This window comes from Anarhichas minor, unplaced genomic scaffold (genome assembly GCF_050575085.1).
Source record: "Anarhichas minor isolate MPS153535 unplaced genomic scaffold, ASM5057508v1 ptg000007l, whole genome shotgun sequence".
NCBI lineage: Eukaryota > Metazoa > Chordata > Actinopteri > Perciformes > Anarhichadidae > Anarhichas > Anarhichas minor.
The window spans coordinates 665985-691833 of record NW_027466453.1 but is presented as its reverse complement, the minus strand read 5'-3'; the positions used below and the strand labels follow the sequence as shown (position 1 = coordinate 691833).

General features: G+C 45.3%; 1 protein-coding gene and 1 long non-coding RNA gene across 2 annotated transcripts in view; one reads left to right on the top strand and one right to left on the bottom strand.

Annotated features, from left to right (window-relative positions):
- The window catches only part of septin12 (septin 12), a 32709-nt gene extending 20646 nt beyond the window's left edge, over nt 1–12063 (top strand). Inside the window, exons 4-10 of the mRNA XM_076081912.1 lie at nt 389–470; nt 740–877; nt 2463–2580; nt 2807–2902; nt 4754–4850; nt 6596–6647; nt 8184–12063. Coding sequence (XP_075938027.1) covers nt 389–470; nt 740–877; nt 2463–2580; nt 2807–2902; nt 4754–4850; nt 6596–6647; nt 8184–8349 — 749 coding nt within the window. The 3' untranslated portion in view covers nt 8350–12063. The remainder of the gene's footprint in view (nt 1–388; nt 471–739; nt 878–2462; nt 2581–2806; nt 2903–4753; nt 4851–6595; nt 6648–8183) is intronic.
- Nucleotides 1–25849, bottom strand: part of LOC142938635 (uncharacterized) — a 366584-nt gene that overhangs the window by 84822 nt on the left and 255913 nt on the right. The window lies entirely within an intron of this gene.

Sequence of the window (25849 nt, the reverse complement as noted above, 5' to 3'; positions counted from 1 at the left end):
GATCAGGTTCCAGATATGTGCTCTCATGCTTCAACTCAGAGGGAATTCATGTGTGCGTCTAAAGGGCCATCACAAACACACTACGGGATCCTAGATTGGATTGAAAGCCATGACACTGTGGTTCCACAGTATATGCCTTACCCAACTGATCCTGCACGATAATGGTGATAAATCCCCTGCTACTGCTCAACAATATGATATGGTCAGTGTAAGACACAACAGCACATGATTAAATGAAATCGACAGTTTGCAGCAGCTTCCTGTAATATCTGTGTGTACCTTAGTGTCTTTGCTGTTTTCTTCATTGGAAACCTGTCTGACATTTTAATGAAAGTTACTTTAATCTTCTAAATTATAATTATAATCCTCCTCTGTCCTTCTCTGTCAGTGATTGAGGAGAAGGGGGTGAAGATGAAGCTGACCGTGATCGACACTCCAGGATTTGGAGACCAGATCAACAACGACAACTGGTGAGTTGTAGGAGGGTGGAGACGAGAATGGAGAATAGTGCTTTCCAGATCTCGCTGCTATAGTATTTATGAATAATTGAGTTCAGTTTTAGGAAATGACGGTCTTTGTTAGAATGGAAGTACATATTTGTATGTCTTCAGTGGGAACTAATAGGTTTGGGGTGACATGATAAATGATTAAGATAAAGGTCATTTTAGTCATTAAGAAAAAGAGAAATATAGAATGATGCCAACCCAGAATATTGCAGTCACTCAGCGACTCTTTCCAGCTGGGAGCCCATAGTGAAGCACGTCAACGAGCAGTATGAGAAATACCTCAGAGAGGAGCTTCATATCAACCGCAAGAGGAGAATACCAGACAGCAGAGTCCACTGCTGCATCTACTTCCTCCCTGCCACTGGACACAGGTCAGTACGCCGAATCCACCTTAAAGGGTAACTTCTGTATTTTTCAAACGCTGCAGACGACAGACGCTACACAGGCTGTAATGTCATCTCTCAGGGAAACTCCTCACCGTCAATGTACATCCAGTAAAAGAGCTTGCTGTTGCCACTGACGGCTCACATTGTTGTTAGAAGTGTCACAACACCGGAAATAAAAGATTTTAAGAACAGTTCAACATGAAACAAACAAACAAGGTTACAAAAACACACGATGGCCTATCTCTGCCCAGACATTAGCCTCCTACTGGAGATCGCTTTGTTGCGATCGGCGTGTGTTTCTTCCGTCTTGTTCGGCAGAGTTTTTCCAGCCAATGACCCGGGACCATAACACGCAGCGGGGAAAGCAGCTAATGTCAACTTGAAGAATCCGGGAATTCCGTAATCTTCCTTCTGCAGGTTAAAGTGGAGGAGCACGGGGCAAGTTATCCGTTTCTCCTTTTGGATCCAACACAAAAACAGTCTATTGCTCGTCCAGCCAGGTGGGGACTGTTACTGCGGTTATTTTTCGCGTACCAATGTTGTTACCTCCTTTCAGCAACATATGTCACAATGGAACTCCGTGCCGGTCTATATACCCCTGGTGACGTCATGGCCGTGTTACAGGGACTCCCTGAGGCTCCTGTGGGTTACGTCCAATGAGGCACCAGTGTTGTGGTTTTAACTAAATCTCACACTCGGGGGGGGATTTTTAATGCCTGATGGCAGGCTAGGCTTTCAATTTTACATTTAGGCCTCTCTTTTTGTTTCACCCCACTTGGTAAAGTCCCAACACTAACAAACAGGAAGCAAAAGGTAACGAACATCTTTTATTTCCACAATGCTGTCAGACACTTCAAACAACAGTCTGAGCTGTCAGTGGCAACAACAAGCTCTTTTACTGGACGTACATTGACGGTGAGTAGTTTCCCTGAGAGATGACAGCCTGTGTAGCGTCTGTCGTCTGCAGCATTCTCCCTCAATACTGGACCTGTTTCATAAAGTGATGTCCTCATTAGTCACTTAGACACAAAAGCATGAGGAAATAGGGTTGAAAAATACCAAAGTTACCTCACATTCATGCTTGTGGGACTGACAATAACAATGCTAACATGGTGAGGTTTACCAGTCAGAATGTTTACCATGTTCACCATCTTAACATAAGCATTAAACGCAAAGTACAGTTCAGGCAGATGAGAATGTCATTAGTTTTGCAGGTATTTGGTCATAAACCAAAATATTGGGAAAATGAAAATGTTGTCTCGATCCAATAGTTGTCGAGACATTTCACACAAAACCTCACTGTAGCACTAGAGGACAAATCATGGGGTCTTTGTTCGGTAACCGTGGAGGCCCAAATTTCGTGTTGAGATATTTTAGTGTGGATCATGTGGTGGATCGTCTGACAGGCAGTCTGACAGACTGACATTGCAATACATTCATGGCTAAATGCTAGCATGGCTGGAAATAGCTTTTGGCTATGACGATGTCCACTTAATGCCCCTCTTTAAACTTTTGTGCCATAGACCTCCATTACAGTCCAAACTGACCAGAGATCTGTGTTTGTTTCCAGGCTACGCCCCATCGATGTTGAGTTCATGAAGAGGTTGGGAAAGATAGTAAGCATCGTACCTGTCATCGCCAAAGCCGACACACTCACCATTGAGGAAAGACAGGAGTTCAAAGAGAGGGTGAGGGAACACACGTACACACTAACTAAAGCTGCTTTTCTATAGATCACTTGCGTGTCCTTCAAATTATGTTCTGATCATGCAACAAAATCCAGTTTCTTGCTTGAGCACAACTACTGCCTGAAATCATGCATGTGCTCAGCGAACATATTTCCGGCCTTACCATGTAACCTTCAGTGAAAACCAATCAACCAGAACCGTTTGACATGTGTTTAACCTTTGACAGATAAGGCAAGACTTGGCAGCCAATGGGATTCGTGTTTACCCCCAGAAAGAGTACGACGAGGATCCCGAGGAACGCATCCTCAACGACCGAATCAGGGTAATGTCTTCCAATACTCTTCATTCCACTAGATATAGATTGCGTGAAAGTTACTACAAGGAACCTTTAACTGGTTATCAGTCTCAAATTAAAACTGATGCCTTTATATGACCAACATAAGTAAACGAGATCATCAGCAAGAAGATGGTCTATTTCTACATCATTTTTCTTAATGCTCGTCATCAGTGCTACCGGGTCCAAAATCAGACGTAATCATGGGTAATCAAGGTTCACCAGAAACTCCTTCAGCTCAGAGGGTAGCGAGGCCTCCAGGAGCAACCAGACCCCAGATCGACCTACAGTCAGGAAGAGGAGAGCTCAGCACCCGACAGCAGCGCCTCCTCCTCCTCCAGGAGCAGAGCTTCTCCTCGCTGCTCTGCCAGGAGCCAACACCGACACCACTCTGCTGGAGGCCCAGGCCATGTTGCTGATATTGAAAAATTATAGGCCAATATCAAACGTATCAAAAGTAAAATAATTGAAAAAGCGGTTTTCCAACAGCTGAACAACATCTTGGCCATAAATAACTGCTTTGATGTCTTCCAGTCAGGCTTTCGACAGCACCACAGTACTGAAACTGCTCTTGTTAAGGTTTTCAACGACATCCACGTAAACACAGACAATGGCAGAAGTTCAGTCTTAGTATTACTGGATCTCAGTGCTGCATTCGACACGGTCGACCATGCCATACTCCTAGAAAGACTAAAAATCTGGGTGGGACTTTCTGGCACAGCACTTAACTGGTTTGAATCCTACTTGAAGGACCGAGAATACTTTGTGTCTGTAGCTAATTACACATCAGAGCGACATAATCAGCCTACTATCACCTGAAGAATACATCAAGGATTAGAGGACTTATGTCTCAACAGGATTTGCAAAAACTTGTCCATGCATTTATCTTCAGCAGACTGGACTACTGTAACGGTGTGTTTACAGGTCTCTGTAAAAAGTCTGTCAGAAAGCTGCAGCTGATTCAGAACGCTGCAGCTCGAGTCCTCACTAAGACCAGGAGGGTGGATCACATCACTCCAGTTCTGAGGTCTTTGCACTGGCTTCCTGTCCAACAAAGAATTGACTTTAAAGTCCTGCTGTTGGTTTATAAAGCACTGAATGGTTTAGGGCCAAAATACATCTCTGATCTGCTGCTACCTTATGAACCATCCCGACCCCTTAGGTCGTCTGGGACCGGTCTACTTTCTGTTCCCAGAGTCAGAACTAAACATGGAGAAGCAGCGTTCAGTGTTTCTGCTCCACACATCTGGAACAAAGTCCCAGAAAGCTGCAGGTCTGCTGAGACCCTCAGCTCCTTTACATCAAGATTGAAGACTTTTCTGTTTGCTGCTGCCTTTAATTGAACCAGATTCAATTAATATATTAATCAATTTCCTGCATCTCTGCATTTTACTACAGTATTTTATTTCTTACACTGTTGTTTTATGTTTTAATGACTGTTTTAAATCTCCTTTTATTTTGCCTTATGTTTTGATGCTTTTAATGGTTTTATGTGAAGCACTTTGAATTACCTTGTTGTTGAAATGTGCTATACAAATAAACTTGCCTTGCCTTGCCTTGCTGGGCCCACTGGAGGGAAGGGGGGCACATGAGAACCAAAACAAGGACTGCACCAGGGAGCCTGTGCTGCACTAAAATGAAAGGTTTTCTAAAGGGAGCCTGTGCTCGGAAGGCAGAGGCCACTTTGCTCATTACAATTCACTAGCTAATCTTGTTGCCCTGTCTTTTAGAGGGACCCTGTGTCAAAATTTGTATTGTGCTGATACTGTAGATCTCATGTGTTGAATCATTCTTCTGATGAGCCTGACTGAGACATGCTCATGTTGTGTGTGTGTGCAGGAAAGCATTCCCTTTGCTGTGGTGGGAACGGACAAGGAGCACCAGGTGAATGGAAACAAGGTGTTGGGCCGCAAGACAAAGTGGGGAATCATTGAAGGTAAAGCATCAGTTTACACCTGATATTACGGCTAAATCTAACCACGACTATGATATGTGATATTTCCTCCAATCATATAGAAACCCTCTGCTCATGTGTGCTTACTGTTACTACATCTACAGTAGGCCATCTAAAGTAAAAAAATGCTGTTTTCGTGTGAAAGCCGGTTGGCTACTGTGGCGACCGACAGCCTGTCACACCTCCCATCTGCTCTCTGTGGTCACTGTCTCTATGTTTTAATGCAGCCGAATTCACCGTATAGTTCTCATTTACACATCTTTAGGTATGAGCTGCTGCTCTGTGGTGATCAAATCCTTATGTTTTCAATGTCAGATGCTCTGCTGTGTATTCGACTGTATTGAATGGTCACAGAGAAGGTTAGAGGAGACTAAAGGTTGTCTTTACTGGCACACAGACCCAGAATCCTGCTTATGTCATTGTTTCGCACTAGCTATGTTTTCGGGGAGAGGATGTTATTTTGGTCTGGACAGAGGGCTGTACTGAAGAGGAAAAGGACCACATGTGATCAAATGTATTTGAGTTCTGAGTTTAACGTGCCGGATGCACCCAGCTGTGTTTTCACTGTTGGGCCATATAGCCGGGGCCTGTTAAGATCTGTGAGTGAGGAGTCAGCAAGCAGTCAGTTGCAGTATAGAACAGGTAATAAAAGGTGTTCTTCCGCTGCAGCCGACAGGATCTCACAGAAATACATTAAACGAACACAACCTGTTATCTGCGGGCCAGCTGTGGCTGCTGGCTCCTCCGGTCCACCTGTCGAAGTGTCCTTGAGCAAGACACTGAACCCCAAATGCTCCTGAGGGCTGTGCCATCGGTGTGTGTGTTAAATGAGATCCTGATAAGCAGGTGGCACCTTGTATGGCAGCAGGTGGCACCTTGTATGGCAGCCTCTGCCATCAGTGTTTCAATGTGCGTGTGAATGTGTGAATGTATGAAGCGCTTTGAGTTGTAGGAATAATAGGAAAGAGTGGTATTGTGGGCGATTGTGGCTAAGTGGATAGCAGGGCTGTCTTTCAATCAGAGGGTCGGCGGTTCGAACCCCGGCTCCGGCTCCGCTAGTCGCATGTCGATGTGTCCTTGAGCAAGACACTTAACCCCAAAATTGCTCCCGTAGCTGTGCCTACGGTGTAGAAATGTGATAGACTCTGAATTGTAAGTCGCTTTGGATAAAAGCGCCTGCTAAATGACTGTAATGTAATGTAATGGTATAAGTGCAAGTCCATTAACCATTATGTGGTGTTGGTGGTGGTGATGGAGAAGCATCATGGTGGGGCTTTAAATAAGCACATACACTTAAGTCTAGGCGAGGGGCATTGTTTTTGTGCAGCACCATGTAATGTCTTGTTTAGAAGTAGTTTCACATATTTCTGTGAGATCTGTGAGTGAGGAGTCAGCAAGCAGTCAGTTGCAGTATAGAACAGGTAATAAAAGGTGCAAGATTAGACATGGACAGACACAGAGGTGCACACTCACTCACTAATGGACGCACACTCTCAAATGGTCGAGATAATATTTAAGTTAATAAAGAAAGTGTTACAGTGTAACGCCACAGACGATGCACTTCACATCATTCCCATTGGGTACCATCACATTTTAATCACCATTATAATTGCTGCCAGATTTGGTCATGTGATACTTATTGAAACAGATGCGCACGTCTCCTGATGAGCACAACACAAGGGCTGCTTTTCAAAGTCAAATGTAAAATAAATCTTCTCTTTCCACAGTTGAAAACGTGGCGCACTGTGAGTTTGCCAACCTGAGAGATCTGCTCATCAGGTGAGTTTGACCGTGCTGCTACACTTTGTTCACCATACAAGAGATGGGATATGAGAGTCATTTGTAATAAACATAAATGTCATGTTCCGGCTCATTTTTGGCAGCCGAACTCACTAAATGTCCTGAAGTGTAAGCTAGAGATGTCACAAGAGCCAAGACTGACAACATGACAATACTTGTTTTTCTACTGTAGCACAGTAGGTAGTAGGGAGCAGGGAGCAGGGATCATGGCTCATCCTCAGCCCAGTCCTACATGTACAGGCAATGTTAACACACGGAGGATGCATTCAGTTACATCATGACTCGTTCAAGCTCTGCTCAGTAGAAATGAGTATTAGGCCAAGGGGAATTACATCTTCATCATGATGTGTTCACTCTTTGAGGTGAAACTTGAGATGGATCATGAATTTATAATACATTTGAAAAAACCAGCAATAAAAGAGTACATGGAATTTATTTTTTTACCATGGTATCAAATTGGCTATCGAGAATTGTGGAATTGGTTTTGGTACCAAATTTCTGATACCGTGAAATCCCAATGTGTAGATTCATACATCATTATGAAATGAATCCATCATACATCTTAATGACCTTAAACATAATGCCATTGTAGTCAAATTGATGTAACCATAATTTCCATTAATCAATGAAGTGACTGAAGTGTGACTTATTCAAGGACCCTAGTCTTGCACGTCACAGTGCTCCCTCTAGTCTCTCTACAAGTCATCGAGGTGTTATGCAACACACATTCACACATGTCCTCGCTGGACTGGAAGTGTTGTAAGTTAGCGGTGTCCAAACATTTGTGCAATTTATCCAACTACCTCTGTCAGTTTTCTGAAAAGACCACGGTAAGTGCATGATAACATCCTTGTTCGATAAATTGTGTTGAAACGACAAAGAAAAAGACAAAACGGCTTTAATAATGCAGACATGTTCTAACCAGGAAACGTAGATTATGCTCAAGCACTGTGCCGTCTGTTTCCTTGGATCTTCTGTCTATTGAGTCCTTATTTCTCTTTCCATTTATTTCAATTAAATGATCATTCTGGTGGCGGAAAGGAGACTCCGGACCTTGTTCAAGATTTAGGAGGAGCAAAGTGAGATTCCATACGGGTCGTCGGACAGTGGACCAGTATAGTTAATAGATGGTCGAATAGCTTCGGAAAGCCAAAACGATGAAGTGAGGAATTATTTGGAGAGACATTGATGTAAACTGCAACTCTACTGGTTGGCAGAGGCATAATGTGGTTCTGCTGGCCTCATGTGCCAAACCACAGCGCTCCTCTATAGTGTGCTTAGCTTCAGTTGCTAAAGGTTTGGTATCAACACCACTATGTCTCCACAGGAGGCATAACAACAGCGCCAGTGTCTAGAGATGTCTTCAGGCACAGTGTTGTGTAGGCCACCCAACACACACTCACACACTAACTTTTAGTAATATCCCTATTTGGATTGTAAAAAACTGCAAACTCTCGCTAATAATGTATCATCCAGTTGTCAATATTTCTATTTTTTTTTTTTTTTTTTGCAAAGGTCTCACTTGCAGGACCTGAAAGACGTAACACATGACATCCACTATGAGACCTACCGTGTACGACGGCTCAATGAGAGCAACATGAACTTCAGTGAACTGGGACTGTCCACCTGGCCACTGGAGAACGGATGTGCTGACAAATGTGAATCAGACAGCCACCTCTGATCTCTCCACCAGCCTCCTTCTGCCTGCTCCTGCTCATACTCCTCATCCAATCACAATGAGAGATGTGGAAAAGAAAGCTATTTTTACTTTTCCTCAAGTAAAAACTGAGATGGAGAATTTTTTATATTGTTTTTTCGTTAGTTTTTTTCATTATGGGACAAACTAGTGGATTGTTTTTAAATAAGAAATTAAGTTACAATACAAAAGTAATGCATCAAATATGAATGTGTGTGAAACCAATGTGAACTCATATATATGGTGACGTATACAGCAGGAGAGCAGACAGCATAATGAGAGGAAACATATACAAGTCTCACAATGGGGCCGAAGCATCTATGAACAAAAGTATGTGGACAGACCATTCCTTTCACCCAACATCAGTGTTGGACCTCACTAATGCTCTTGTGTCTGAAAGGGAGCAAATCCCTCCAGCAGCCAGGTTCAACATCTGGTGGAAGGACCGAACCAGAAGAGTGGAGGCTGTTAAAGCAGCACGTTAAAGCCCAGTCAATGGTGTGAAGTGTTCGGGTCTCCTCGTACGTTCTGCAGATGTCCACAAATATCTGTCCATGCAGTGTGTCATTCTTGCTTTGGTCATATGTGTTTGGAGACGCTGTTTATGTGCGGAGCGTTTTTGGCAAACACAAGTGTTTAAGATACCTGTTTTCAGAAAGCTTGCAGGTCCAAATTTAAGTGCCAAAACAACAGAACAATGCTTCATTTGTCCATCCATCTCTTTTACTAAAATGTTTTGGAGTAATTGGCTTCTGTTTATTACTTGACATGGATCAAATAAAACTAGTTATTATGTCATGGGTTGAGTCCATAAGGCGCTACAATCTTGCTCAGGATTTAACCCCATAAAGAAAGTGCAGAGCTGCATTAGTTTGAAGAAAAACTACTGCACCTCGTGATTAGTAACACTGCTCAGCATAACATGCATCTGCTGAAGGTGTGGTCATTGATCACGATCAGATCTCAGTTTCACATTTCACCGAGTCAGATCAGGTTAAGGATAGGATAATCGATGCAGAATTATTACCTACAGTTTTTAAAATTAGTGGTGTTTTTCATTTATTATTTTTCAGTTTTTAGTGGAGTTTATCCTGCGACCATCTCAGCTCTGCAGCCAGAAGAAAGGTATTGGACAGGCATCCGGCTCCCCAGGTGGGCCTCTTTGTTTGCGTTCATTAAAACAATGAGCATTAATAGAACAACATTGACTGATGGAATTATTATTGTTTATTTCAGTTTTGTGAGAGGCTGCTGCACTGCACCTGTTGCATTATGATCATATGCAAAATTCACAGTATTATTGTTGATTTGGTTTTCTTGCTAAACCAATTCATGCTTTTAGAATTCAGCCAATAAAACATTTGACGATGTTTTAGTGCAAGACGTTTGTAATGCACTTTCAACATGGAAGTCACTCGTGTCTCAATTCAAACCTTCATGCCTAAAGCATTACAGCCCTAATACACAACACGATACAAAGTATTACAGGAAACCATCTTGTCAGCTTGTGCTGCTTGCATCAATGAAAACAAAGGATAGTGTGGATGAGAATGCAACAGTTATAGTAATGATAATAATAACCCTCAGTGACGTCGGGGGGCACTGGGCCCTCTGCTCTGAACTGTGGGGGACGCCTGGTTTGAGATAATTGTCGGTGCCATAATCCCTATTTGTACAGTTCATCGCATCTCGCCTCTGTGAAGGCATGCTCTTCATTGTTCAGAACAGACAGAAACACGATGCCTTCAGATGTGGTCAGATTACAAGTCTCGGAACTATTTGCCTTCCCACCTCACCTGCACTCTACTGTAGCAGTGCTTTAATGTGCCGGAAGGGACAGTCCTGGTACCCTTTAGAGTAACAAAAGTGTGTCGCTGCCTCTCGGGTCGAGAGTTTGAAGTGTGTTGCATATCTGAGCACAGCTGCTGGCAGTGGTTGGGTTTGCTCAGAGGTCACAGAGATGCCATTGTGTACTGACACACCCTGGAGTAAAGCTATGGTGTGTCCACACCAAACATGAAGCCTGACGTTGTTGATTCAGAAATCGAGGACAAAAATGTTCGTCTGTGGTCACCCAGAGCTCTACGATAGAACCTACAGGGACCAGACAAAACTCTCTCTCTCTGTGTGTGTGTGTGTGTGTGTGTGTGTGTGTGTGTGTGTGTGTGTGTGTGTGTGTGTGTGTGTGTGTGTGTGTGTGTGTGTGTGTGTGTGTGTGTGTGTGTGTGTGTGTGTGTGTGTGTGTGTGTGTGTGTGTGTGTGTGTGTGTGTGTGTGTGTGTGTGTGAACCACAGACACAGCTGCTCTGTTCATGACTAGGGGATGTTATTTTGAGTGTTGATGGTGCAGGTACAATGTTAGCATAGCCTAGCACTGGTTGATACAAAGTCGTTTGACCCTTTCAACCAAAAAGGCCAGTTCCTCCGCTTGGTCTTAGCAGGGTGAAGCTTCCTTCTGTCTCCTCAGACTCCTTCACTCAATCACACAGTCTGGGTTTAGTCATTAACATGTATTTCTGGGGAGAAATGCTGTTACGCTGACCTAAACAGGTACATCGGTTCATGTCTGCTGCATTACTGACAACATGGCAGCTGGGTGTGGCCGGGTGTGATACATTGTGCTTGTGACCACAGTCAACAGTGTATGTGGCAGTGCACTGTGAGGTCTATAGGGGCCGAGCATTCAGCAACTGCTACAAGGCAGTGCAAGCCGGGTTTTCTGCCTGAGTGTAGTTCTTTGTAAATACAAAATAAATAGAGGGTCAAAAAAAAGAAGCTTAGTGAGTTATGAAAGTCTGGACATCAGAACACCACATCAAATATTGTTTTTGCATATCAGATCCAAAGCTCATTCGTAGATTCCTTGGACCAGGATGTGCAGACCTTCATGCTGTTCCTATTACCTTTGCAACTAGCTAGCTATCATGACTAAAGACACAACCGTTGAGAGGATCTGAGAGTTCCTCTGGGGGAGAAAGCAGCATGTAATAAAGCCATGTGTTCTGTCATTTCTTAAATAAACCCACATATACTGCAGTTATTCATTTTATTATGCACGCCTCTACTGTTTCTACTGTGACATGTCCCATGTTAGAAAGGTCCATCAGCTACTCGTGGAGCAGGATCACTACCGATTTGATTCAAACGATGGTTAGTGTTGAGATGGTAACGCACGCTCAGCTCTTCCTCCATGGATCAATGAAGATGAGAAGATATCCTTTTAGAAAAGCTGAGTCGACTCCTTTCTGTAGCTTTACTGCACATAATCTTGAGTGAGAGTAGGCTTCATGGTAACATGTTAGCAGTTACAGTGTGACGTAATAGTGGAAATGATTATGAACACTTGTACATAGTCAGGCCTAGTGTTGGTCTCACCTGCTTTTCTCTCTACATCTTCCTTTTTTCAATGTAATGGCTCAACTAACTAACAACTTTCCCTCTGAAGCCACCTATCATCCACAGTGACACCAAACCCTCCACAGTCACAATCCACTTTGATTCTGATCACATGCAGCACGTCAGACATTCACCGTTTCTCTGCTCTGTATTCTGAGCCTCTGTGTCAACCTCCCTCATGTATTGTATACACAGCATGTACTAATAGTTCCTGTATGATTAATGTCTTTGTCTTTTTTTATAGTATTGATGATAAACATGTTAACACTGTTGATCTACAAATAAATACTTGTCACCTTCTGAATCCAGTGTGAAGTCATTGTGATAAACCTACTCAACAGGCCACCTTGTTGTCTCTCCCACTGCACCACCTCTGAAGATGTACCAACTCACAATTGGGCAACTATTATAGGGCCCCAGGTTACCAGGGGCCTACAAAAAACCTGGTTCACAAGGTTTCATTTTTGGTCATTGTAAGTTGTGTAAGTAAATGTAGTTGTAGTCCCATTTTGCTACAAAAGTAAAAACAAAAATACACACAAAGCAAATCGAAAGTATCTATAGAGGGTGGAGGACAGACAGCAGAAAGAAGCTGATCTGAAGTCTGATGGTATGGCAGCTGATACGTCTGTACCTCTTTCCAGACAACAGCAGGTGAACATGTTGTAGCTGGGTGGGTTTAGTCTTTAATATCCTTTTAGCTCTTTGCAGGCTCCTCTTCTCACCAATATCACTGATGCTTGGTGGATGGGTGCCAGTGATGTTCTGGGTAGTTTTAATCACCGGCTGTAGAGCCTCCTGTGCTGTGCTCTACACATCCCATGCCAGTTTGTAATGTTTCCAGTCAGGATGCTTTCTATTGCTCCTCTGTAAAAGTTAACAAGAACTTGGCATTGGAATTTTGCCTCCTTAACTTTTCTTACGAAATACAGCTGTTTCTGAGCTTCCTTCAGCAGGATGAAGATGCGTGAGGACCATGTCAGTTTGTTTGTGATGCTGGTTCCAGGAACTTAAAGCTGTTCACTTTCTCCTCCTCAGCTTCATTGGTGTAGACAGGGGTGTGTGTCTTTTTGAATCAACAATCAGCTCCTTGGTTTCACTGACTTTGGGCAACTGTTCTCTGAGCACCACTCTGCAAGATTGTTGATTTCTAAGTTTACGAATGGGTTTAATGATTGTGTTGAATGCTGAGCTGAAATCAACCAATGCATATCACAACACTTTAGTGCTTTCAATGTACTGTAACTGCTTTATCATCACATATCATTTGTTACTAATAAACAATTCGATTCTATTAATCTGACTTGTCTCTCCTGATTGAAATGACAGTTAAAGGTGCTAAATGAGAAGAAGAGGGGTGTTGCTGCTGGACACCTGCATGACAGGGAGGAGATGCAGAGGAAGGTTAACAGGGAGAACTCCAGGGCAAAGTGCCAGTACATAAGGTACAACACACCCAGGGCAACACTAGGGGGGCATTGTTGTCATTGTATTGAATGTTGGTATGGGAATTCTAAAATCCCCCGCAGGAACAAACCAGGATTGACGACTGTAACAGGCTCCCTGCTACCCGGTGGGTCTGATGAGCACAATGACGCCAGCACACGGTTAAATGACGGTTTGCAATGTTCTTTATTGGTAAGGAATCGGACTAGCTTGGCCGTGTGCTCTCCTGCCTTGCCTCCGAGCACACGCCGCGGGAGGTTTCCAGTCCTCTCCCGTTCTGTCCGTTCCCGTGTCTCTCTGTGCTCGTCCCGAGCTGTTCCTCTCGCCTCCGTCGCTACTGTTGATTAAATACAGCTGTAAGAGAGACTTAATCAGGATCAGTTTCAGCTGCGCCTAATTAAGTCTCTTCCCGGCACCGTTCCCTGAACCACTCCCCCACTCCGTCCCCTCCACAGCTGAGCCACCCACGCCCGCCACCACATACCCCCACCGCCCGACTTAGGCCGGGGAGCCATCCGGCCTGACCTACTCCCCCCCCCCCCCCCCATGAGAGCGGGAGAGGAAGTCGGCCACGGTCATCTGCGCCCCCGGCCTATGGACCACTTTGAAATTAAATGGCTGTAAGGCCAGATACCACCGAGTGATCCGGGCGTTGGTATCTTTCATGCGGTGGAGCCATTGCAGCGGGGCGTGGTCCGACCAGAGGGTGAATGAGCGCCCCAGGAGGTAATAGCGCAGGGAGTCGACCGCCCACCGGATGGCCAGGCACTCCTTCTCCACCGTACTGTACCTGGCCTCCCTCTCGGAAAGTTTTCGGCTGATATACAGCACGGGGCGGTCAACCCCCCGTACCTGCTGGGACAAAACGGCCCCCAGCCCTCTGTTCGACGCGTCAGTCTGCAGAGTAAAAGGAAGAGAGAAGTTAGGAGTATGAAGGAGCGGTTCCCCACAGAGAGCCTGTTTCACCCTCTCAAACGCCAACCGGCACTGCTCCGACCACTGGACCGGATCTGAGGCACCTTTCCGGGTCAGGTCGGTCAAGGGGCTGGTCAGCTCTGCAAAGTCCGGGATGAACCGCCTGTAATAACCCGCCAGCCCCAAAAACCCCCTCACCTCTTTTTTGGTCTTGGGCCGCGGGCAGGCTGCGATAGCAGCAGTTTTGTCCACCTGAGGGCGCACCTGTCCGCCGCCCAAGTGGTACCCCAAATACCGTACCTCCCTCCGTCCAACTGCACACTTCCCTGGGTTGGCGGTGAGCCCCGCCTGCCTCAGGGACTCCAGCACCGCGGCCACCCGCTGCACATGCTCCGCCCAGGTGGTGCTGTGGATGATCACATCATCCAAATAGGCGGCCGCATATGCAGCGTGTGGACGCAGCACCCAGTCCATGAGGCGTTGGAACATGGCTGGGGCCCCGAACAGCCCAAAGGGAAGTGTGGTAAATTGGTACAAACCAAACGGAGTGGAGAAGGCCGATTTTTCCTTGGACTCTGGCGACAGAGGAATCTGCCAGTAGCCTTTGGTCAAATCCAGTGTCGTAAAGAAACGTGCAGTGCCCAGTCGGTCCAGGAGGTCGTCGACCCGGGGCATTGGGTACGCATCGAATCGTGACACATCGTTCACCCTGCGATAGTCCACACAGAACCGTATAGACCCGTCCTTCTTGACTACAAGAACAATGGGGCTACACCAGGCACTGTTGGACTCTTCTATTACCCCCATCTCCAGCATAGCTGCCAATTCCTTCTGAATCACTTTTCTTTTGTGTTCAGGTAACCTGTAGGGTCGTAACCTCACCGTCACGCCCGGGGGAGTCTCAATTTGGTGCTCTATGAGGTTTGTGCGTCCTGGCCGGAGGGAGAACACGTCAGCAAACTGCTTTTGCAACTGGGCAATGTCGGTTCTCTGGGTGTCGGAGAGATGGGCTTCACAAAGGAGCGAGGTGGGATTAGTGGATTTTGACACCTCCGGCCCCAGCTCCTCTCTCTCGGATACCGCGGACACCAGAGAAACAGACTCCGCCTCTCTCCATGCTTTCAGGAGGTTGAGGTGATAGATCTGTGTAGCCCCACCCCTGTCAGAACGCACAACCTCATAGTCGACATCCCCCACTCGCCGTGTGACCACAAAGGGCCCTTGCCACTTGGCGAGGAATTTAGAGCTGGAAGACGGAAGCAATACAAGTACCTTTTCTCCCGGCGTGAATTGTCTCAGCCTGGCCCCTCTGTTGTACAGCCGTTGTTGACGTTCCTGGGCCTGGAGCAAATTCTCACGTGACATCCGACCCAGTGTGTGGAGTTTTGCTCGCAGGTCCAGGATGTATTGAATCTCATTTTTCCCGGTGCTCGGACCTTCCGCCCAGTTTTCTTTAATCAGGTCGAGCACCCCCCGTGGTGTCCTGCCAAACAGTAGTTCGAAGGGAGAAAATCCCGTGGAGGCCTGGGGAACCTCCCGCACTGCAAACAACAGAGGATCAAGCCATTTATCCCAATTGCGTACATCTTCGTTAATAAATTTACGGATCATGGACTTTAAAGTTTTATTCAGACGCTCCACCAGACCGTCGGTCTGGGGATGGTAAACACTGGTCCGAATAGATTTAATGCCCAGTAAACCGTAAAGTTCTCTCAGTGTGCGTGACATAAACGAGGTGCCCTGGTCAGTCAGAATCTCTTTCGGGATTCCGACTCGGGAGATGACCTGAAACAGTGCCTGCGCGACACTCTTTGCAGAAATGTTGCGCAATGGCACTGCCTCGGGATATCGTGTTGCGTAATCCACTAGGACTAACACAAAGCGATATCCACGTGCACTCCGGTGAAATGGCCCGATGAAGTCCATGCCGATTCGCTCGAATGGGACCTCCATTAATGGCAGAGGACGTAAAGGCGCCCTCGGAATGGCCGGCTGATTTACCAATTGACACTCCGGGCAGGATGCACACCATCGGCGCACATCCCCCCGGATACCTGGCCAATAAAATCGGGTCATTATCCGGTCCAGTGTTTTTTCATATCCCATGTGGCCAGCCATCGGGTTATAGTGAGCCGCCTGGAAAATACTTCCCCGACGGCTTTTCGGCACCAGCAACTGGGTGTTTTCCTGACCTGACTGAGTGTCACGACTCACTCTATACAACCTGTCCCTAATCAATGAAAAGTGCGGGTATGACTGTGCTGCGTCAGGGCGCACCAGCTGACCATCAATGCGTATCACTTGGTCAAAGGCTGAGCGTAGAGTATCATCCCGAGACTGCTCAAGTGGAAAATCTTCCATGGAGTTTATTTCGGGACCCGGTGGAGTCTCCACGGGAGGCTCCGCCGGTTCCCCCTCCCCGTCTGCAGCGTCGGACAACCTCGCGTCACCGCTGAGCACAGCACACATACCGCATGACCCTGTCTGTCGTGAACGCACCCCCGCACCCAGCCCCATTAATTTATTAAACCCTGGCCAATCTGTTCCCAAGATTAGGGGGTGCGTAAGGCGGGAGCTAACCGCAACCTGTAGACTATGTTTTTTCCCCATGTATCTAATTTCTACTGGCACCACGGGATATTCGTGAACATCCCCATGCACACACTTAATTTTCACCCACAATGCCTCCACCAATGCCCCGGGCCGAACCAGGCTCTGGTGAATCATAGACTGGGTACAGCCAGTATCCACCATTGCCTGATGTACACCCCCCTGAATCCTTACCGGAATGCGGTACGTCGACCCTGGACCGGGGGAGGGTGTTGGAGGGCCGGCAACCCGAATCACCTGGCCCACCTCCATCGGCGGACATTCCCTCCGGAAGTGACCGGGCTGCCCACACCTCCAACACTCCAGCCCTGGCGCTTGAGGAGCCCCCTGTGGGTTGGGAAGAGTGCCGGCGGATGCGGAGGTAGGTGCCTCGGTAGAGGGGAGGAAGGGGACCGACCGCGGAGCCCGTGGGGGCCGAGCCAGCAGTTGCGGATGCAGCCCCCTCCGAGGTGCTGGCGTCGGCCGGGCCGGCGCCGACGGGCGGCCACTGTCTCCTGGGCCGCTGGAATGAACCGCCAGATGGTCTTCTGCCAGGGAGATGGCGGTCCCCAGGGTCGTGGGCCGGTGATATCGGACCCAAGCTGACGTCCGAGCAGGCAGCACCCCGACGAACTGCTCCAGGACCACCTTCTCCACGACTCCCTGCGCCCCCCCTGGACTCTCTGGTTGCAGCCACCTGGCTGCGTCGTCCCTCAGCCGCTGAGCGAACGCGAAGGGCCGGTCATCGGGTCCCAGTCTGGCCTCACGAAATCTCCGCCGGTGGTCCTCCAGAGACAGGCCCAGGCGATCGGTGACAGCTTTACGCACGTCCGCGTAGCTGTGCCTCGCTGCCGGTGGCAGTCCCAGGGCCGCTGTTTGTGCCTCCCCAGTGAGGAGAGGCAGAAGCCGGACCCCCCACTCTGCCGCGGGCCAGCCGCACGCCTCCGCCGTCGCCTCGAATGTGTCCAGAAATGACTGCACGTCGTCGGCGGCACTCATCTTGTGTAGGACCACCCCGGCCAATGGAGGGGGGGGCGTCACCGGCGGGGCTGCCGCTGCCCAGGCTGCGAGCTGCTCCAGGGCGCGGGCCTGCCGCTCCGCCTGAGCCTGTAGCGCCCCCAGGAACTGCCGGTTCGTCTCGGCCTGGTCCCGCTGCATGGCCGCGATCCCTCCCAGCATCTGGCCCAGCACCATAATCGGCTGCGTCGGCGCCTCCGGTGCTGCTGCGTCCATCTCTCTGTGCAACCCACGTTTGGCTCCACTGTAACAGGCTCCCTGCTACCCGGTGGGTCTGATGAGCACAATGACGCCAGCACACGGTTAAATGACGGTTTGCAATGTTCTTTATTGGTAAGGAATCGGACTAGCTTGGCCGTGTGCTCTCCAGCCTTGCCTCCGAGCACACGCCGCGGGAGGTTTCCAGTCCTCTCCCGTTCTGTCCGTTCCCGTGTCTCTCTGTGCTCGTCCCGAGCTGTTCCTCTCGCCTCCGTCGCTACTGTTGATTAAATACAGCTGTAAGAGAGACTTAATCAGGATCAGTTTCAGCTGCGCCTAATTAAGTCTCTTCCCGGCACCGTTCCCTGAACCACTCCCCCACTCCGTCCCCTCCACAGCTGAGCCACCCACGCCCGCCACCACAATGACGAAGGAGACAAGGTCTGCCTGATGTATCTGATCCACTTCCATTTACAGACAATCCCTTCTGGTTGAAGATACAGATCAGAACCAACAAGTTCAGAAGTCATTCATTCATATGGAAATATGAATGAAGAAAATGAAGGCACAAAAAATAAACAGCCTCAGAGCCCAATATGATCAGAATCCTAACACATGAATTCAATGATGTTAACAGAGGAATAAAGCAGAAACAAGTGGTTTAATAACCACAGACTAAGCACGCTCACAGGTTTCTCTCATTTGAAGATGAGAAGATATATTATATCGTGGCTTTGTTGGGTGACATCACGTAACACCTGAATAAACTGAATTCAGTTACACAATTCACTTTATTCATTTTTCTAAAATGAAGTACTTTATTTTAAGATGAACATTGTTCACAAGCTTTCTGTAATGTTTTGTTTTTAGATCCTTATTATAACTGAAATGAGAGAAGAACATTTATTTATTATTAGAGTATTTATTATTCATAATTCATCCAGTAAAATTTGAAAACTGACAATAAATATTGTTAAAATATTATTCAATTGAACTTCCTTTATTTCATTAGACAGTCAGTAGTTGACTACATACAGACGTTAATACAAATGTTGGCTACTTCAATATATATGGGACTAAATCAAAGCGCATGTAAAACATTACTGTGGTGTTGCGGACCTTTGCATGAGGACATTCTCTCGAACTGGACCTCGCTGAACATGAATTGAATAGACCTGTTGTACACCGTGGTCTTCATGCTCCCAGCTTCCCATCCTCACTGTTCACTCTTCATATGATGATAACTGAGTAAGCTCATGTGGTTGAGAGTATTGTGTCAGTAGATGCATAAGGAATGTAACTCTTCTCTACTCCACCCTGGTCTTCCTGGTGCTGCAGGAAAACTAATTACAAATATTGTAACCAGATCTATTCTCTTTCGCAGCTTTTCATCCTGCCAATGTAAATCCTGACACAAGCATGTGTGATCATGTGTTACCAGACATCTAAACCACTTCTTGACTATCTGGCTCTGACGCTTCTTGTCAACAGACGTTTTGGTGTGATTTGGTGTTTTATTTTCTTCATTTTTTTTTTTCAAATGCTCAGAAACATCTGCAGGTACCAAAGCTTAAGATCCACTGGTCCTGAGTGCAAAGATTGTCTTCAGTCAAAGTAAGATCAGGCACAGGTTGGCTCAACACAATGAAACTGAAAAAACACACAAATTAAGCCAATTTCAACATCATCAGTAAACTGTCAGTATTTATTTTACTGCTTAAAGTTGTGCTGTACAAGGGTTGTAACAAAATGGTGACAGATGTAGACCAAAGGCTGTAGACAGTAGTAGAAGTGAACGGAATGATTTACCTTCGATAACGTGTCTCAGAGAGGTCTGCTGTTAGTAGCTGAGAAATGCACGACTGCATGTCAGAGTTCATGATATGTAAACTTACATTTGAATCCTTTGGACGCTCATTAAAAACAAAAATACTGAACAAGATCAGTGATCAAATTGTGAGTCGTGGTTTGAGAGTGCAGGACGAGTGCTGCTTGTGCACAATGCATCATCTTTTATGCTGACAGGGTAGGGCTGGGACCAATTAGTGACTCAGCAATTCATTATTGTTAACTCTGAAATAGTGATATTACAGAGTTGTCTGAAAAAACATTTGTATAATTACTAGATTGTTGCATGCTGCTCTGACACTAACTGAAATTAAGATAAGGTAAACAGTTGTTTACTTAATTTGTTGATAAGCAATTGTCGTTTCTCTGTCTAATTACTTGTCTTAAGTCTTTTGTAGAATTCTACCCAATGCAGCCAATCACTGATAATGAAGAGTTGGCCAAACTAAAAACAATGAAGCTCAGAGTAGCCCCAGAGGATGTTTCCTCCATGTGAAAGCATTCACTCAGTACCCACTTGGGAGGATAGTTACAGTATTAACAGACTCAGTATATCAGCATGCTTGCCATCCTCAGGTTGTCTTCTATGTAAAATCCCACCCGACCTGTTTTCATTCCCAACTCAACAAATACCGAAGCTTGGTCAGTGCCCCTCTGCGTCTGATACCGACACACCAAGGCACCCTCAAGTGTCTGTATGTGATGCATCTACTCTACTGTAAACCCATCCTTCTAATTGTTAGATGGTCAGAGCAACTGATGTAGTTTAGATAGCCAGAAAGTCTGCGTTAGGTTGGATGGGTCAAATAAACAGACTTTCACACAGGAGAACTCTGTTTGTGTCCCATGTGAAACGTAACTTACGTACTCGGCTAACACCAGTTACTTAACAAACGCAGTTTTTTAAAATCCAAATCCCGTACTTTTCCTAAACCTAACAAAGTACTTTTGTTGCATAAACCTATAACCACCTTGGATTTGTTGCAGAAGTAAACCTAGAAACTAAGTTTCTTGTGAACACAAAAGTTTATTTTGAAAAGACACTAGAGGGGTGGCTAGCGTGTCATAGTGGAGAGCCACTGACCAAGCAGTGGTGTTAGCCGCGTTGGGATGTGTTGGCCACCATGAAACTGAATAAAGTCTCAGGCTCGCCCACACCATAGCTAGTAAGCTAAGAGCTACTGCTAAATGCTCAACACTGCTTTCAATCACTTTGTTTTTCTCTTCATTCGTCTTGTCAGAAATGAGCTTCCGTAGTTCCTCATCCTCTGAGATCTTTCTCTTTGTCATGTTAGCAGACAGCGTAAACATTGCTTAGCAATGACAGAGGTCAATCTCTCACTTCAAATGCTTTATGTATATCATACTCTGTATTTCCACCATCAGGACAATGACAGTAAATATAACTTGTCACCACTGTTTGCCCCCTTATTCTTCATGACGGATCCAACAGCAAACACAGTTGGAGCTCGCTGGCACAGAAGAAGATATACTCTTGTGCATTGTGACATTTTCAAAACTTGAAGTCAGTGTTAATGATGTTAATGGTCACTGGTGTCTAACGAGTGTGTCTTAAATGTGTAATCAGTACATCATTTCATTTTGGGGTCTGAAATGTCAGAAAATAATAATAAAAAAACAAAACCAGCAATCAATTCATAAACTCATTCAGGCCCACATGTGAAGCAAGTTCCATAAAAGAAAATCCTTTGAAAAATGTCTCTAAAATAAATAAATCGCATGAATAAGACACAAATTAATTTAAATAAATAGATAAATAAATAAATAAATATACTTATGTACAATGACGAGATTCAGAGCAACCTCTAAAATGAGCCATCTTTAAACACCACACAGACCAACTAAAAACATGCATGGTCTGCCATGTCCATACAGTTCACCCACCTTCTCAGTGTAGTCAGCGATCCGCTAGAGGCAAGCAGACACATTTCATGCGCTGCTGCAGATGCATTTGGCACAACCTAATACTGGCTGCACTGATCCAATCCCTTCAGTTGGCAGTCAGCACATCAAGCAGCACAGTGGCTCACTGTTGGGCTCATTCACTTCTTTCAATATCAGATGATCATCGGAAAGACACATGACTACTGGCTTTATAGTTACTTGTTTTTCCTTTGAACATCAATAACTTATTTCCATGTTAAATAAATACTTTGGTTTATGGGAGACTTTACTATTTCACCTTCGTACCCAGAGTCAGACACCATGAAGATCAGTTCAGCAGTACAAAGGCATGTTGAATACTAAGGTGAGCGTAGCTTAGGTCACTTTATGGATGTGGAATCAAAAGGTCTAACCTGTTTCTACCTGCTTTGTTTACAGCCTGTAGCCGTGTTAAGCGAATTTTAATCAAATTCTAGAAATATCGTAAAAATAAATACAAATCAACTGGTTCGAAGGAAATAAATAAGTTGGCGCTATAGCTTACGCATGGCTGCAATCAGCCAGTAAACAGCAGAAGGAGGTTGTGAACCGGCCATCTAACCCATGTATCATAGTCAAATGGTCTTCAGGAGTTTGTTTTAATTATTCTTTCATGTCAGCTCGTATTGGCCATGTTTCATGCTGTCTGGAGACCAAGACAAGCATTCACACATGGTGGGGATACCCGAGAAGAAGCCAACAACAGAAACAGCTGATCAGTCATGTGAGTTCAATGTTCACTATATCAGAATGTATTCAGAAAAGGAGTTTCCATAACCCATGTAGCCCAAAACCCCCTCAAGTGATTGAAGGAGTTTCATCGAATTTAGCCATTTCTACTGCGATGCTTCCAAATGTGCTTAAAGATATGTGACAGGAAACACAGCTTGTGTGATCATCTGATTGCTAATGTCTCTTTGCAGTTTGTTGTAGCTTTATGGTTCCAGTGTCATTATTGCTAATAGAACTAATGGCTGGAGGTGTGAAATAAACCTAATTGGTCAAATGGTGATTGAGATTGCGGTTGGAGGTGTGTGCTGCATTAGTTCCCCTCAACATCTGAAGCTTAGGTTAACACACACTGTATCAGTTGTTCCTAACCTCTTCCCTCAAGGGACCCCTTTACTGTCATTGGGTAAACTGAAGACCCCTGACTGACATATTTTATGGAGATTTCATATTATATTAAATGCATAATAATAACTGTACAGAACAACTGATACACTACTATAATAAACCAAAATACTAAGCACAATAATTGTGGGAAGTGTTGGTTAAACATTTGGATGAATTTTTGAGCAGATTGTTTCTGTGAATATCATATAAGAGAGGAGAGTTTTTAGGAACTTTTGATACACTGCTGTCCGTATTAAGTATTTTATTTTTTAGCAATAATGCATACTTAATAGGTTTTCTTCTCCCTGACATTTGGCCATTGTTCTATTAGCTCTTTGGTTGTTTTAACTGTGTGCTTTTCTAAGGGCTCGTCTCCACCAAAGCAGTTCTTTACCAGCTGAGAACTCGCCCAGCTGGGAGCACTTTGGAGGCACAGCGTTCTTTCAGCTGAGACGCTTTGGTTGCGTCTGGTTGCTATGATACGGAATATCCTCGAAAGTAAAAATGTGGGCACAAGGTAGAGTGGCTGCTGTGGCTCTGGATGACGCACGCAGGGAGAGAGGACAGACCTGCTAGTCTATGTGGCTCATGAGATCTTAGGTTTTGTTTGCATTCAGATCACCATTATTATCCCACATGAGGGAACTGGTTTGGTCCAGTGCGCCTTGAAGTCTACAGTAAAAACCATAAAAACAATAGCATAACATAGGCCTACACAATGTGACCACAACATGCTCATAGAAAAACACATTTGATCAGGTCTTTGTGGTAGGCTTTTTGTCCCGCCCCTCCTCCACTGTGATTGGACGGCTGGGTAAGAAGTGACGAGCGCAGGGTTTCTACACAAAGTTTAACATTTCTCAACTCTCTGAAAAACAAAACAGCAAATGTTCAGCGCTCGGCAAAGAATAGACGTCCACCGCCTCGTTTAGCAGCGTGAATAAGAGACAAAGAATTCAAAAACTACCCTGGCCTCAGGAGAAGGCGCTTTGGTGGACATCGCCCCTAATGCAGGACGAGGCAGTTCAGCAGAGAGGGCAGGCTCTGAGAATATACAGTAGCTGTTGTCCAGGTCTTCACTGTCCCCTCATCCTGTTATCCTAATGAAATAGTTATTTTTAACTTTGGATTCTTTTTTACAGAAATCAATGACATGCTGAGATTTAGGCCAACTGTATATTTTTTAAGTCTTACACCCCTTACAATCAAGAAGGCCTTGCGGCCCACATGAAGCTTTTACGACCCCAAGTGGGGGTCGGGAGCCCCAGGTTGGGAACCAGTGCAGTATATCTTAATGATTCAAACTGTTCTCTGTGATGCTGTTTGGAACGCTGCCGTGTTTCTGAACATCAGCGTTGGTTTATAACCCTGGATGCCCATCAGAAGGGCCCTAAGCACTTCTTAAAGGCTTCTGAAAAAACGCTGTGCAAAATATAGACGGAACATCCCATTTAAGTCAATTGTTTTTACATCACACGGATGCCATTTGGCCAGTCAACAAATAAAGCATTTGAAAAGCAACAAGAGCATACTCCTGAACAATGGCAGCTTATTTTCTGCTTTGTGTTTTTGCTCACATTTTTATTTACTTCAAAAATAATGGTTTGCCTTTTAAAAGGCAATTTGCAGTTTCAAGTTTCATATAAACTCACTTCTCAGTTTGCAGTGATATTAGGAATGTATGATGTAAATGATGATAGTAAAATATCATAATATTACAGCCCAAACATTTACACATTTCTTTCCACCAAAATAAGTGTGTAGATGCAGTTTTTTTTACACACAAGAACTGACTCAAATAGGCGATGGACTGCTTCTGATGTCATGAAGGCGGAACAGTTGGTAAACAATGAAAATGCTTCAGCGGTTACTTTTATAATGTCTACTCTCAAACCAGAGCTGGTGATTGTTGGAACAGTGGAAAGACTAACAAAGACGGTTTTGATGCGTTTTATTGAGTTGATGTTGAGTTTGAAGTGAGGGGTTTAAATGACTGATCAGACAGAAGCTGCTGTTGTGTAGCTGAGTGCCTCGTGTTTTCTGTTCTATGCGCCTCGCATCCTGCAGGAGCCTCCTGATCGCCTCACTTTAAAGAATTCAACTCAAAGCCAAACAGGGTACACTAGTGGCATTTGTTTCTTATTTCGGTGAGAAACAGTAAGCCACTAGTAACTTGTAGGTAGTGTATAGTTCATGGTTATGTTAAGAAACGTTTGCGCTCATTTGGTGGTTGACGAAAACAAACAAAAGGCAGTGCAGCACACCTCGCTTTCTCAACCTGCCCAACGCTCTCTGTCTGATCTGGACCTAGCTCTTTGCATTAAGTGTTTATCTCTACCAAACCACAGCTGCTGATTGTTGCAACAATGGAATTCAAGCTTTTGGTGCGTTTTATTCTGTTTCTGTCGACTTTGAATGAAGTGTATTTCGACGATCAACGAGATAAAATGACTGTTGTCTGACTAGAGTCTGATGGCTGGAGAGAAAATGTATTGTTTTATATGTTAAGAAATTCAAATAATTGCCCAAATCCCTGTTCACTTCAACGCGTGTCAAATAGCATGGCACCGGAAAATGAGCGTATCCACTCGGCTGTCATGTTTCCATCACTGCCCACCGGAGCTGGAGCTGACTGCCAAACCTAACCGTTTCCACTGAAGACAAAAGCCAGATGTTAGTGGGTGGTGGTGTGTTTTTGTGCCGAGGGAAAGGCCCTTTAGTGACGTTAGATCAGCCATTGATTGTAGGGCTAAGGACTGAAAGGAGCTGCCACTAGATCCCACTCACACCAACTGATTGAGCTAAGCTAGGCTGAACATGGTTTGAAAACATAAACGTAAAAAAGGACATTCATAGGTTTCTGTGACTCTGGGTTTGTAGGAAAATTTCGGAAAATTCTTGCAAAGCGTATTATCTTTTAGAAAGTGCCACAACACAAGGACCCTTAGCTCCTGCTCATGTCTGTCCCAGGCCTGTAGTGGACTCTGTAAGAATGGCTCTAATATGAAATACTGAAA